At 58.2% G+C, this 13,874-nt stretch overlaps 6 protein-coding genes across 6 annotated transcripts; 2 read left to right on the top strand and 4 right to left on the bottom strand.

Moving 5' to 3' along the window:
- Window positions 1–2,320: 2,320 nt before the first annotated feature.
- Window positions 2,321–3,477, bottom strand: BDZ90DRAFT_270074 (hypothetical protein; the record flags this gene model as incomplete). Its single annotated transcript, XM_025508744.1, has 1 exon — window positions 2,321–3,477. One exon carries the CDS (start codon window positions 3,475–3,477, stop codon window positions 2,494–2,496), a length of 984 nt encoding a protein of 327 aa, XP_025363370.1. The 3' UTR covers window positions 2,321–2,493.
- A 2,808-nt stretch (window positions 3,478–6,285) lies between these two features.
- On the top strand, window positions 6,286–7,092 carry BDZ90DRAFT_205626 (cyclin-related 2; the record flags this gene model as incomplete). Its single annotated transcript, XM_025503945.1, has 4 exons — window positions 6,286–6,427; window positions 6,491–6,704; window positions 6,826–6,830; window positions 6,884–7,092. Coding segments are annotated over 4 exons (570 nt in total), but the record flags the coding sequence as incomplete, so codon positions are not given.
- Window positions 7,093–7,690: 598 nt separating this feature from the next.
- Window positions 7,691–8,862, bottom strand: BDZ90DRAFT_129718 (histone H3). The gene has a single exon (XM_025503369.1). It carries the CDS (start codon window positions 8,427–8,429, stop codon window positions 8,019–8,021), a length of 411 nt encoding a protein of 136 aa, XP_025363368.1. The 5' UTR covers window positions 8,430–8,862; the 3' UTR covers window positions 7,691–8,018.
- Window positions 8,863–8,933: 71 nt separating this feature from the next.
- Window positions 8,934–10,121, top strand: BDZ90DRAFT_230767 (histone-fold-containing protein). Its single transcript, XM_025505594.1, has 3 exons — window positions 8,934–9,254; window positions 9,336–9,438; window positions 9,526–10,121. Exons 2-3 carry the CDS (start codon window positions 9,376–9,378, stop codon window positions 9,772–9,774), a joined length of 312 nt encoding a protein of 103 aa, XP_025363367.1. The 5' UTR covers window positions 8,934–9,254; window positions 9,336–9,375; the 3' UTR covers window positions 9,775–10,121.
- Window positions 10,122–10,578: 457 nt separating this feature from the next.
- On the bottom strand, window positions 10,579–10,767 carry BDZ90DRAFT_209117 (hypothetical protein; the record flags this gene model as incomplete). Its single annotated transcript, XM_025504034.1, has 1 exon — window positions 10,579–10,767. A coding segment is annotated over one exon (189 nt), but the record flags the coding sequence as incomplete, so codon positions are not given.
- A 162-nt stretch (window positions 10,768–10,929) lies between these two features.
- Window positions 10,930–12,447, bottom strand: BDZ90DRAFT_129681 (hypothetical protein). Its single transcript, XM_025503368.1, has one exon. It carries the CDS (start codon window positions 12,310–12,312, stop codon window positions 11,131–11,133), a length of 1,182 nt encoding a protein of 393 aa, XP_025363365.1. The 5' UTR covers window positions 12,313–12,447; the 3' UTR covers window positions 10,930–11,130.
- Between the last annotated feature and the right edge of the window lie 1,427 nt (window positions 12,448–13,874).

The raw sequence follows: 13,874 nt of genomic DNA, 5'->3' as shown, positions 1-13,874 counted from the left end.
TATCAATGCATACTGCGTGTTTGAGGTGACCGTCCAAAAATGCGTCTGCATACGCAGGTGTGTGCTGCAATGGGTTGCTCAGCTGCGTGTCTGCTGTGTGTTGGTCTATGTGTGTCTCTGTGGGCGCCTGGGCTGGTGTTGCCTCTGTTGCGCATCTACTGCGTGTGGATACCAGATTGGCATCTGCGTCTTGGGCTTCTACCCAACGGTTCCTCCTCAGAGGAATCTTGTTGACGCCTGCAAAGTTTGACTGTACGTTGTTGCGTGGTGCAGGTGCGGATTGGGCTCTGTTCTGGCCTTGCGCACGGCAATCTCTGCTCCAATGACCTGTCCGTCCACATTTGAAACAGGCACCTGGGGGTGCGCCACTGTTCTGCAGAGGAGCGGGTAAGGCCAGTCTCTGAGGCTGCTGTGGAACATACGTGTTGTTCATGGGACGCTCCTGCTGTCCATAGTTGGCAGTCTGTTGCTGCGGTCTGTTGCGCGCGCCGGCGCCTTCTGTGTGCTGATTGTTGGGACCTTGTGCGCTGTTGGGTCTGTTACCTGCCTGACGTTGATCTTGCCGGTTGAGGAATGCGCGTCTAGACGCACGCAATCCATTCTCCAGGTTGACCATTGTACGTCTCAGATGCTCAATATCATCTCTGTGATTGCCCATAGACGCCAGAATGAGCGGCACATAATCCGATGGGAGTCCGTCTAAGATCTCCTCAATACGGATAGTGTCCGTTGCGTCTCGTCCATACTTCTTGTTGATAAGGGCTAGGCGCTCCTCAAAGAAGTTGTCAAACGACTCATTGTCGCGTAGCCGTCTGCGTGTGAGGGCCAATGTTGTACGCTCTCTGAAGTTGGGCGGTCTGAACCTGCTGCGTAGAGCGTCTTGCCAGTCTGACCATGTACGTAGCTCTGCACGCTTCTCTCGTAATCCGATGAACCAAGTGAGCGCATTGTCCTTGAGGATGAGTGGGAAAAGGGCAAGGAGCTTGCTCTCTGCTGTGCCTGAATAGTCGTATATGGCTCCAATACGCTCAATCCAGTCATCAATGTCGCCTGTGTCCTTATCCGGAATGCCATGGAAGGTAGGCAAGTCTGTTGCCTTGAGGCGTGTAAAATCTCCTTGACTTCTTGGATACTGCGCATAGTCTGATGCGTCTTCTTCTGCGTCCATTCTTGGCGCAGGGGTGGCGAAACGTCCTTGATCTCTGGGCGTGTGTGCGGCGGGGATGTCACGTACATCCCGGGCTGCCATTGACGCTTGCATCCGCTCTTCAAATGCGTTGAGGCGGGTAAGGAACTCATCTGCCTGCTTGAGGTTGTCCTCCTTGAGACGCGCAATCTGGGAAGCTTGGTCTCGTACGACTTGAAGCAACTCCTCTGCGCTGGACTGCGCGTCGACAGGGACCGTGGCAGCTGTATCTTCTGCTACACGTCCTTCACGTGCAGTAACTGGTACGGAGGGGGAACGACGTCCGGGCTCCGTGGAAGGCTCTCTCGCTCTTCCGGGTGTGTTCATCTTGAACGGGTAAACTTGAAACTCTTGATGTGCGCTCTGTTGTGTTGGCGCGGGCCGTATAGTGTGCTCAGGCGTCCCTTCTTGCACCACTGACTACGTGTCTGGTCCTGTTACGTCGGACTGTACGGAAACTTGAAACTACGGGTAGCTAATCCGTCTTCTTGCCCAGTTGGGGTCAAGGATAACCAAAGGAGTGCGCACTTGCGTCTTATCTCAAACTGAACTGCGCTCCTGCGTCTTACGTTAAACGAATGCGCTCTCTGGCGTCTTATATCAACCTGGGGCTGCGCTATACGTCTTATGCCAAACTTGATGTGCGTGCTCTTGTGCACCACTGGAACGCGCTACTTATTGTGCGCAGATGACTACTTGAACGCGCTACTGTTGTGCGCTGCTTGAAAACTGATAGGCGCTTGTCTTGCGCGCCTGGGGTACCTCACTCTTGCTAGCTAGCCTATAGGTCACCGTTGTACGACTCTGTACCCGCCAATTGAAACGTGTGGGCCCCTCGTTGGGAGCCAAATTGTAAAGGGCACCGGTCCGGTTAGAATCCGTCACTCAAGATACGGTATGCGCAATCAAGAGATCCCTAATACAGATTAATATGAATGCGAGGGGCACGGGTCCAGGGCCTGTTACGGAGCCAGACCTACACGTTCAATGGGTAAGAGAAGGCAACGGTTGTCAGTCTGTCCAGCAGATGATACGTACCACGGGTGATCAATCCGGGTAGAGGAGGAAGAAGGGACACGTCGTGCACGGGGGACGTACAAGGAGGAGACCAAGAAGATGGAATTGAAGTGATGGGAAGGAATCAAAGAAGTTAAGAGACAAAAGAGCTACTGGGAAGATGTTTTATAGTTTTCAGAGATCTGGTCGTACGAAGCTGGGCACGTGATACGGGTCGGATAGCTATGAGTCTGTTTTGTGTTGCTTTTGTGTGTTAGTTATACGCGGCTACGGGTAGAGTCTTGTACGAGTCACAATACGATACTTAGGGCGGGTAGGCAATCCGTTACAGTCGGTACGAGTTGGGAGTTCTGGGCAGAGTACCCAATAGCAAGTCGGGGGACTTGGTTGCCAGTATCCATGGCTGGGATGGCGTTGCGCCATTGCATCTGCTGCTCTTGGTTGAGCCTCATCTGGTCTTGGTAGAGCGCACGTCGCGCCACGTCGTCGAAGGTGACTGTGCCGTCCCTCTGAAGTTGGTCTCCCACAATAGCAACGAAGTGGCTGAGGTGGGGTGGAAGGACACGGAGTAGGTGTGACACCTTGTCTTGCTCGTCGATCTCGGTGCCCACGGTCATCAACCAGTGCTCGAAGATCGCTCGAAGTTCGTTGATGATTGTCTCGACAGACTTATTGGTGGAGTTGTACGTGATGAGCGCGGTGTTGACCATGGTGCGAGCGCCGGGGCCTTTAGCGAGGAAGCGTGCGTGAATCTTCTTCCAAAGTGCCTTGCCACTGCCTGCTTCGGGGGATCCATCAAGGATAGAGAGGATCACCTTGCGGTCGAGTGTGGCGATGATGATGTTACCAATCTGGATGTCATCCTGTTCGCGCTGATCCTTGGCCAAGCTGTATTCAAGGAGCTCCGCCTTGTCGTATCCATCGCGAGGGGTCCAAGGGTATCCGAAGTAGCGCTGGTAAGCCTCGACGCTCCCTTCAGCGGTGTCCTTGATGATCCCTTCTGCTCTGTTGCGTGCGAAGATGCGAAGGGTGGGTTCCATCATCTTGACCCAAGAGTGGAAGGTTGTGGTCCCATTGTTGTGCACTTCGAGCTTGGGAACCTTGTTGGCAAAGGTCATGGCGCGAGAGACTTCGCCATCAGTCTTGTCACGAAGACAGCCGACTGGGATCTTGTCGAGGACGGCCTTCTTGATAGGGTCAAGGCCGTTGTAGGTGATGAAAGGCGTGTTGACTCTGGCCGTGGCGGCCGTGCCAATGGATTGATCAGAAGACATGATTGCGACACTAAGCCTCTTCTTGCTCAAGTGTGGCTGGAAACTACGAGAAAGAGTGTGTTGAGGTCCAGTTGGCACCTGCAATAACCACTCGAGAGGGGCTGAGGAGGGCGACTAACGCCACCGTGTGACCGACAACACGGTGCCGTGCGACAGACGCAACGGTTCTGCTCAGCACTTGGTGCGACAGACGCTGGGGGACAAAAGGCTTGTATCTGACTAACAGATGGGGAAAGAGGTATTCGTAACAAGCGTGTATGCAGCTGAGTAGCGCAGTGGTAGCGCAATCAAGGCTCACAACCTGTTAGAACTGGAGAGAACGGATGGATTGAAAGCTGAGATTAACTCAGCGCACGGGCGACGAGTTGGCAGGGCGGACCGGAGCCGGAACGGCTTCACAAAGGCGACGACGAGGAGCGGGAGCTGTCTCACCGTGACGCTCTTTCGTAGCAGTGGGTCAGGATGTGGCTTGTCGAATGTGTCCAAGACGCACTTCGAGCACCTCTTTGTGACACTCAGTAGATGCATTGGATGCTTGAACGTGGATCGCAGCATTTGCGCTGGGACCCGGGCTCTTGTTTGCTCAGCAGGGCACATATGTCCTTCTCACTCGCAATGCAAGATCAATGCTGATCTACAAAGGTCTGCAGAGCGAAGAGTAACAGAGATGCTACTGAGAGGGGGATTGCGGCTGCTCAGAATGGTTAGATGCTACGTAAGTGCGGTCCATGCTCGCCACGCCCGTGCAACTCCTCTGCTATGTCTTGAGCTGATTGCGTGACGTGACGTTACCGTCGCCATCTTTCACCTTCGTCTATCGTGCCGAGCGGTAGCTTTGCAGGCAACCTGTCCGTTCTAGTCTACACGAGGCTCAGCTATGGTCAATCCCGTCAGCGCTACGGTATGCCTGCCTGTGTTCATTGGCCGCTTGGCGGTGGGCGTTCAATTACAGCAAACCCTAAGCGCATATGGTCCAAAGGTCACGAAGAAGCGTGGCACGACTTCATCTTTAGACGAGTATCCAGCACTTTATCGGGTGCATCAGCATCGCTGCTCTTCCCATGTTTTTCTGTTCCCAACCTGTCGATGCGATTGGCGGCAATCATCAGCGTTGCCCAGCTCGCAGACTGGCCTCGAGTGGCAAGAAAGGGAGCCAGCAACCAAGCACGTCCTTGATCAATGGAAGTGGCGGTCACGAGGCTGAGGACTAGGTGTGAATCTCATTGTCAGCCAGCTGTCAGCGATCTCACATCGTCCACCGCTGTTACTGGCTAGCATCGCTCAGCCTACAGGCAACTGCTCGACCGTGACGCTCGCGCCGCCCCTGTCCGTGCCCGCCTGCGTCTGCAAATGCGCCGCGATGCCCACCGACGGAGGGGCCGAGGACCGCACGGTAGCAAGCAAGCCCATCAAAGTGTCATTGTCAGGCAGAAGAGCATCAGACACGTCACACGAGGACTGTACCAGCCCCCATCGCCACTTGTTGCCGCTATCACTCTTCGCGATGGGACTGAAAGCGAGATGGCAAGGGCAAGCCACGTGTGCTTGATGTGGCTTCGACAACGAGCACGAGCCCAACTTTGTCTGACGCCTCGCCGTCGTCCGCCCGGGCGGAGGGCGACTGAGCAGCTTTCTCTGGCTTTGCATTCCCCACCTTCCCTTCATTCATCATCTTCTTGCGGGTGGCCACCATCACGACGTAGACATAGAAGACGACGCAGTCGTCAGGGGGACGATCAACTGTCGTCGTTGAGAGCGGCTACTCGTCGCCACTACTACTGGTAGACCATCAGCTCGCCATTCGCATCTGCGCTGAGCGATCATCACAGCGCGGGCCGCACTCGTTGTCTTACATCCTTTACAAAGCGCCCGAGACGACAAACGAGATCCCGAGACCTCCAGTGAACGACGACGATTTCCCCTACGCAGACCATGCCAGGCAGTCCCCATCCGGACCACAGCGCCTCCACAGACGCAGCCTACGCCTACGCAGCACGACCTCTTGCCCAACACCACACAGCAGCCGCCCCCACATCCGCCGCTTCACCATCATCCACGTCGAGCTCATACGGCTCATCGTCATCGTCATCCAACTATAGACCCAACAACTCATCCTCTTCGTCATCTCTCGACACCAGTCCGCCTTCGCAACACGGAGGCAGCTCGAGCGGCGTCGGCGCATATCCATCCCTAGCGCACTTCTCGCCAAGCACGCAGCATACAGACTTGCTCAAGATCCAGCGCGACCTCTACCACCAGGCGAGCTACAACGCTAGTGCCAGTGCTGCTGCCGCCTTCTCAGACTGGCCACGTAGACACAGCCAGACCCGCGCTGCGCCTACGACCATGAGCGCAGAGACATCGACTTTGGCTCCAGCACCGGCACCCGCACCGGCATCTACACAGCCGCCACACGTAGCAGCGTCGTCGTCATCGTCGTCGTCGTCAGTCCGCGCCTCATCATCGCCATCAGCTGCTGCGAACACGCATCAGAGAGAAGAGCTCGCTGTGACACCGGAGAGGGGAACACGAGGTAGCAAGTCGCGCAGAGCCAGCTCTGGCGGCTCAAGGATACCCTACGAGCAGGAGGAGACAGCGAGAGCGCACGCGGCAAGGGGGTCAGCATCGGGCTCAACATCCTCGCCATCCGGCGCTGCAGCCACCACATCAACCATCCCCTCATCATCGTCATCTCTATCGGCATCGTCGTCATCATCCCGACAACGACCAGCGCGACCATCCTCGCCATCCATGCTCGTCCCTCCGCCATCCTCCGAGAGCAAAGGCGCCAAGCCCCTGCCGCACGTCGACCTAGCCACATACCCTTCTCCAGACCTCCTGCGAGTCCTCGCCGTGCTCCTCCACCAGATTGCCACAACCAACGATGCCATTCGCCCGCCATCTGCTACGCAAGACGAGAGGGGACGGAGGTCGGGCTCGAAGTCGAAAGGTGATACATCTGCAGCGGGGCAAGACGGCGACGAGGCATCTTCATCGTCTGGAGCAGCAGCAGTGCATCATCCCCAGGGGGTCACAACGGCAGCCATGGGTGCATTGGGCCAACCGAGCAGCACCCTCTGCTTCCACGCTCGTAACGTGCCTAGCATCACCATCGAGAGCTACCTGCTGCGTATCCTGAAGTACTGTCCGACGACGAATGACGTCTTCCTCAGCTTGATCGTCTACCTCGACCGGATGAGCAGGGTTGCACAAGGGTCAGAGGACGGGTCCAGCGGCAGCGTGGCGCCAATGATGTCTGGCGGCGCCGCCGCTCCTCTGACTACGCCAAGCGGAGCCCTGCACGAGGAAATAGCGAGGTCAGGAGCGGTCAACGGAGATGACGACGAGTCGATGTCCTCCTCCTCTGCATCCGCGCCGGGCTCACATGTACACCCGGGCATGAAAGGTTTCGCCGTCGACTCGTACAACATCCACCGTCTCGTCATCGCAGGCGTGACTGTAGCGTCCAAGTTCTTCAGCGACGTCTTCTACACCAATTCTCGCTACGCCAAGGTGGGCGGTCTGCCGGTGCACGAACTCAACCAGCTCGAGCTGCAGTTCTTGCTGCTTAATGATTTCAGGCTAGTCATCCCTTTGCCGGAACTGCAGAGCTACGCGGATCGACTGCTCGTCTATGCTACAGGGTCAGGGGTGGTGCAGACCGGGGTCGTGAAGGAGCTGGGGGCGCCAGGTGCAGGAGAAGCAGCAGCAGCGGCGAGTGGTCAGCAGAGGCGAACCTCTCACTCGAGCTCGACGAGCAGGCCTGCGGCTACCACACCTGCTGCGTCATCCTCATCGTCCTCTTCGACCGCCACGCCTCACGCGGCTTCATCGCCTCGTCCGGACCGGTCAGCTGCAGCAGCGGTACAGATGCAGGAGGGGTAGACCCCGAGGGGCATGGAGAATAGACGTGGAGAGGGAGACTCGTAGGAAAAGAGGCCGAGAGATGGAAAGCAGAATGGTACGGGAAGCGGGCGACCATTGATCGATTCAGTCTTTGTACATTGTGAGCTCGTGAGCCGGGGTGGCACGACACGCTCATCCTTCCAGTCAGCCAATCGGCTCGTTGGCTCGCCCAGCACTACATCACATCATCATCACTGCGTCCTCTACGCATGTTACCACCATGATCTCGTCGTCGCAATCGTATCCCCATCATCGTTATTCAAGCGTAGCCACGAACGATTTGAGCGAGCGAGCGAGAGAGCGACGAGACGGATACGAGGCTATCGCCTGACGCGACACGACGCGACGCGATGCCCGTCACCCTCTCACCACGATCGACGTCAGAGGAGTTGTCTCCCGGATAGCAGCTACGCCCTCCTCTTCGCTCATCTCGCTCGTGTCACACGCTCACACGCGTCGGAATGGATGAATGTGTAATCGATTCGTCTTCAAGGAGTCGCGATGAGCGCTCAAGGATATAGACGAGACGACATGATGGTGAGAGAGACAGAGAAGAGCTAGAGTACAGAAGGAGAAACCACGCCTATCAAGGAGCCAAGTGTGTGTGTGTGTGAGGAGCCGGGCCAAGCTAAAGCTTAGGTCCTCTCGCCTCGGAGACGACGAGCAAGGGCGATGTCCTTGGGCTGGATGGTGACACGGCGAGCGTGGATAGCGGCCAGGTTGGTGTCCTCGAAGAGAGAGACGAGGTAAGCCTCCGAGGCCTCCTGGAGAGCCATGACAGCCGACGACTGGAAGCGGAGGTCGGTCTTGAAGTCCTGGGCAATCTCACGGACGAGGCGCTGGAAGGGGAGCTTGCGGATAAGGAGCTCAGTCGACTTCTGGTAGCGACGAATCTCGCGGAGGGCGACAGTTCCGGGCCTGTAACGGTGGGGCTTCTTGACACCACCGGCCGAGGGGGCGGACTTGCGAGCTGCCTTGGTGGCGAGCTGCTTACGGGGGGCCTTGCCTCCGGTCGACTTGCGGGCGGTTTGCTTAGTGCGGGCCATTGTTAGGATGTGTGGTTGTGCGACTGAGAGAGGGTGCGAGGTGAGGAGCGTATTAGAGGGGCTGTCCTGGCGTGTCTGCAACCACTGTCGGTCTATGTATCGCAATACTCACGGTAGTGTGGTGCGAGATGACGAGGACAAGGTGTGGTAGTGGTTTGTGAGAAGGAAAGGAGGGGGGAATGCGATTTTCGAAGTTGCCTTATGAAGGGACGCTGCTCCCCCTGTAGCGTCGCCGGAGCCAATGCCGCCTGGCCACTGGCATCGGCTCGATAGTGGCATGTACACCCGCCGCCATGTTGCGACGAATCAAGCCCGTGCCTGAGCGATTCGAGGTGCGAGTTGCTGTGACGAAGAGAAAGTCGGGCCTCTCGAATCTGATCCCATCAGTTGGCTCAACGGAACAGCCGCGCCCTGTCCGCCCGTCCGCCCGACTTTCCCACCACACGATGAATCAAGAAGCAGGCCGGCTGTCCGCCCACTCCGCCCTGCCTGTCCGCCCAGGTCGCGCCGCGCCTCTCGCTCACATCAGAGTGATCGCCACTTGCACGACATTAAGAGGCCACCGAATCATCGACGGCCACGATCCAGCCACGCCGTCGATTCCTCGAGTTGAGTTGCGTCGACGCAAAGTCAGGACCGGAGGCGTGGGCGTGGGTTCGCAAGGCAAGGCAAGTCAGGCCACACTGGGCGAGGCCGACGTCGGGAGCTGACTGACTGCTGGCCGAGCATCGTAGAGGTTATAAACCCAACTCGCCGCCAATAGCTCCTGTCCTTTTCTCCCCACACAACTACTCCCTTCTCCCTCACACACTACAGCTTTCGAGCGTGAGTATCCCAGACGATCCACAAAGACTCTCGTTGTTATCACCAGTCGCTGATAGTATCTTACTCACCCCACGCCCGCAGTCACCCACTCTCACCCCCACCACTTTTTACACACACAAACATGACTGGACGAGGAAAGGGTGGCAAGGGTCTCGGCAAGGGCGGTGCTAAGCGCCACAGGAAGGTGAGCACACACACCGGGCGCGCCCCGCTGAGGATCGCATCACCACGAGAAGTTGCAACTCACACATTACATTCCCACGCACTACAGATCTTGCGAGACAACATCCAGGGTATCACCAAGCCCGCTATCCGCCGTCTCGCGCGTCGTGGTGGTGTCAAGCGTATCTCTGGCCTCATCTACGACGAGACCCGCGGTGTCCTCAAGCTCTTCCTTGAGTCGGTCATCCGCGACTCGGTCACCTACACTGAGCACGCCAAGCGCAAGACCGTCACCTCGCTCGACGTCGTCTACGCTCTCAAGCGCCAGGGAAAGACCCTCTACGGTTTCGGCGCGTAGACGTTGGTCACTACCGCCCTCTTCGTGTTGTTTCCTCTCTCTCTTTTGCTTGTTCATTCCCATCTACCTGTAACATTAGCTATGGCTCCCTGCTAGCCACCACATCGAGGTGATCTCATTCAAATCATCACGAGCTTCTACTCATACCAAAGTGCCGCTCTGCCGCCCTCCTGACTGATCCCTCCGACTGAGCAGCTCGAGCACCAGCACGCTATGATGCGTGGCTGCCTTGCGTTGCGTCGCAAGGAGCTACAGCTGCCACCTCTTGCTCTTCACCTTCTTGCCTTGCCCTTTCGCTTTCGGCTTCTCTTCTCGACGTGTGCAATACTGCGTCATCATTTCACACACTCTCTCACGCAGGCCGACTCACTGTCTTCTCTCGTACGCAGCAAGCAGTTCATGGCGACGACGAGAATTCATTCTTGGTATACAGTGGTGTCTGTCTCGATGGAATGCAATGGATGCAAAGAGCTGTAGCAGCAGCAGCGACGACGGCGGGTGCGCGACTGTGAGCGCGCTATGCGCGGCCTTGTGCACCACGCTCTTCTAGTAACGACGCTCAGGATTGTACGGGTAAGAAGATGCCGACGAGGGCCCAGCTCCTCCTGACGTGAGAGCAGCGTAAGACGACGATCCCGGCGCTCCGTCGCGCACGCCTCCCGGGGGCGGAGGAAGTGGGCGAGCGCTGAAAGGCGGGGGAGCAACGCCCTTTTGCCCGACGCTACTCATCGGATCCTCCACCCTAGATACCATCACGTGCGCAGCAGCCTGAGCTGCCTCTCCTTCTGCCTTCCTCCTGTGATCCTCCTTCTTCTTTGCTCTCCACGCCCTCCTCATCTCCCTAAACTCTTGCGGCGTGCGCTTCGCTCCATGCTTCTGCAGCGCGACGTGCGCATTGAGATGGTTGAGCGTGCCGTAGCTCTTGTCGCAGCCTTCGAAGCCGCAGCGGTACATGCGGTCGATCTCCTCATGCCTCCTACGCGGGCGCTTCTTGCGCTCCCCGTCGGGCCCCGCCGTGCCGCTGCCTTCGCCCTGTGTGAGGTGACCGCTGCTCCCACTCCCTCCCAAGCCAGTTGTACTTGCCGGTGCGCCACTGATGCTCTCGTCTCCCAGCCCCTGCGAGATGTAGCCGCTGCCTGACACGCTGCCGCTCGGCGTAAGGGAGCCAGCGCTCGAGTAGTCGGCGGACGTGTTGCCGGCTCCCCAAGCGCTCTGGAAGCCTTGGTGGTACTGAGGGTAGCTGGCGAGGTGTGCGCCTGGGTAGCTAGGTCCAGTGTAGGCCCGATCTCTATAGCCTGTGTGGGGAGGTGGTTGGTGGTGTGGATGGTAGGCGCCTGCAGTGGATGCGTCAATCAGCTATTGTTCGGAACATGATGGGACCAGCTTCGACTGACCTTGCAAATCATTTGGGCCAAGAAACGTCGAGCCGTACAAGCCGTCTGCTGTGTGTGGACGAGAAATTCCACCGGACGAGCCCGCCCAAGCGGTGATGGGATCAGCAAAGGGAGGTCCGGTGACGGCAATGCCGGCAGCGTTTTGCTGATGCTGCTGTTGCTGCGGCTGCTGAAGACCATCGGGAGGCGCGGGATTGTAGTGTGGTGCCATGACTGGGCCTGAGATAGAGGCACGATGACCCGAAGCACTGCGGTGGCCGTCCTCTGGGTCATCGTCCCCCCCCTGCTGAGAAGTAGCAGAATAGTAAGCCTGCTGCTGCGAGCCATCTCCGCCCGAAGTGGACGCGCCGCTAATGCCTCCTGCTGAGGCTCCCTGACCCCACTGTGGGCCATACGACGGCTGAGTCGATGAAGATGAGGGGCCAAACATGATGTGCGAGCCGGCAGGCATGCCGTCAGGACCGAGTACGACACCCTCTGGCGCAGACGCGTAACCTGGCGGAGCAAACTGGCTGGACGCCGCGTATTGCATGTGGTATTGGGAATGGTGTTGAAGTTGATGCTGAGTGAGGTGCTGAAGTTGCGAGGATGGAAGTTGCTCATAGGATACAGACGTAGGGTAGCCTGGATAGTTAGCTGCTCGACGCTGCGCTGATGCGTCTACGCCGGCAAAGGCAGTCGCATCGTATCGTTGAGGGAGATCACCTTGCTGATGCTGCCCAGCTAGTGGTACAAAGTCGGACCCTCCATTGGGATGTGAAAGGCCAGAGCCACTGCCGTGGGATGGGTACGAAGCTGACGACGACCCTGCGGAAGGGGGAACTTGATTGGCCTGATCGGCGCGGGCGTTGCCATTGCGACTCATAGCTTCGAGTGCGTCAGAGGCTGCCGCAACGTCGTCGTGTGCACCACTGACGGGGACTCCTTTGTCTTCGCGCAGAGGACCGCGGACGCCGTCGTCTTTGTTTGGACCGTCGACGTCCCCGCTGACGCTGTGGTCTGTGCTGTTGCTGGGCCCACCGCTGCTACTGCCGTCGGTGGTACAATGTGCGCGACCGCCGACGTCTGACAATGGGGAAAGACGACGCTGACGACCAAAAGGAGAAAATAATGAAGAGGATTGGCTCGGAAGAAAGGAAAGCATCGTCTGTGAGAGGACGACGCTCAAAGAGCTCGAGCTGCAAAAGGGAGCTGGAGCTTCACGCTAGCACTAGTCTGAAAATGGGAGGGTGGGCAAGGCGGGCGGCGGGGAAAGGGCGACGACGCCGGTCGGCATCAGGTCAGTCGCAGCGCTCTCTCCTCGCACGACGAACGAACAATGGCGCCCTCTTGCGCGTGCGTGTCAACGAAAGCAGTTTTGCTCTCTTGTCGTACACGAACCATCTCTCACGTCTATGAGATGTGTGATGCTGCGCAGGTACGCAACGAACCGCTGGGCTGGGTCACCCAACTTGCAAAGAAGACTCACGATGCGTTCCAGATGGTGGCCAGCGTCCTTTGGCGGACCGTGGGAGAGTCTACGCAGCTCCTGAGGCGGATTGACGCGAGAGAGGGGGGGGGGGCGACGTGCAATGATCCAAGCAGGCGGAGATGAGCGATGGAAGTTGTACCGGATGGCGTTTTGGGCGTGGGCGCACGACGGACAAAGCTGTGACAACTTGGCGCCCCTCGAATCGCTCGGCGAATCGGTGCGCTCGTTTGGATTTCCGCTCCTTCTGGGTGGTCCGTCGTCTGGTCGGCGGCAGCGACGACGACGAACGAGGCAGAGGTACGTCGCGTGAGGAGCAGACGGCTTCTGAAGAAGACGGCAATCGACGAGGAGACTGAGACCGGCAGTCTATGCCCGTCAATGCAGTTGAGCTATGGACGCGGACAAAGGCTGCGACAACGGGCGTCGATTTCTCGACGACAAAGGCGGGTGTTTGGTGAGCTGTGGCGTCAGAGCGACGATGCAAGCCCCGGGCGGCGTATAGAAGCGACGATGAATCCACGGAGCTCGTCTTGGGGAGGAGGCGGTGTGTGTCTCGGAGGCGATCAGGCAGCCAAGCAGGGTCGATCGGGCAACGAGATGGGCGTTTGCTGTACAGCTCGCGTTTGGCTGTCGTCGTCGTGTTCGTTGCCTCCTTCTCGTGCGTGAATCGCAGCTCAGGGGGCGATGAGCCGCGGCGGCGGCGGCGGAGGAGCGGGAGGCACTGTATGCCTTTGGGATGGGATCTTTCTCTGCCTGCCGAAGCGTCGAGGCGAGGCGAGGAACAGGGTGGTGTTGCGTGATGCGATCTTGCGTCGTACCAAGCAATGGAGAGTCTTCTCGAGTCTCCTCTGTTTCGGCTCTTGGCTGCTGCCTGGCGATGTTTGAGCGATTCAGAGCGAATGAATGCTACTAAGGCACCGGTCCAAGGCCGACCGACGATGTACAGGAGGAGGGTAAGAGAGCAGTGGACAAGTAGGGAAGGAGGTTGACCAAGAGGCGCGGGCTGATGCGCAGAGGCGTGGGAGAAACAAGTGGTGCGTCGATGCGCTCGACTAGCGCCCTTTTTTCCTTCCTCGAGGCTCGCTCCTTGCCGCGCTGCTCTCTCGCTCTCGCTGATTCCGGGAACGGCGCAGGAAGGCCGCGGACATCCACTCGGGCGCGCACTCAACGGCCAGGGCAAAAAGGCCTCGTCGCTCGTTGCTCGTGCGGAGCTCAGGAGGCGATGAGGCGTTGAT

The sequence above is a fragment of the Jaminaea rosea genome (assembly GCF_003144245.1).
Source record: "Jaminaea rosea strain MCA 5214 unplaced genomic scaffold BDZ90scaffold_3, whole genome shotgun sequence".
Classification (NCBI taxonomy): domain Eukaryota; kingdom Fungi; phylum Basidiomycota; class Exobasidiomycetes; order Microstromatales; genus Jaminaea; species Jaminaea rosea.
This window is presented reverse-complemented; position numbering and strand designations above follow the sequence as displayed.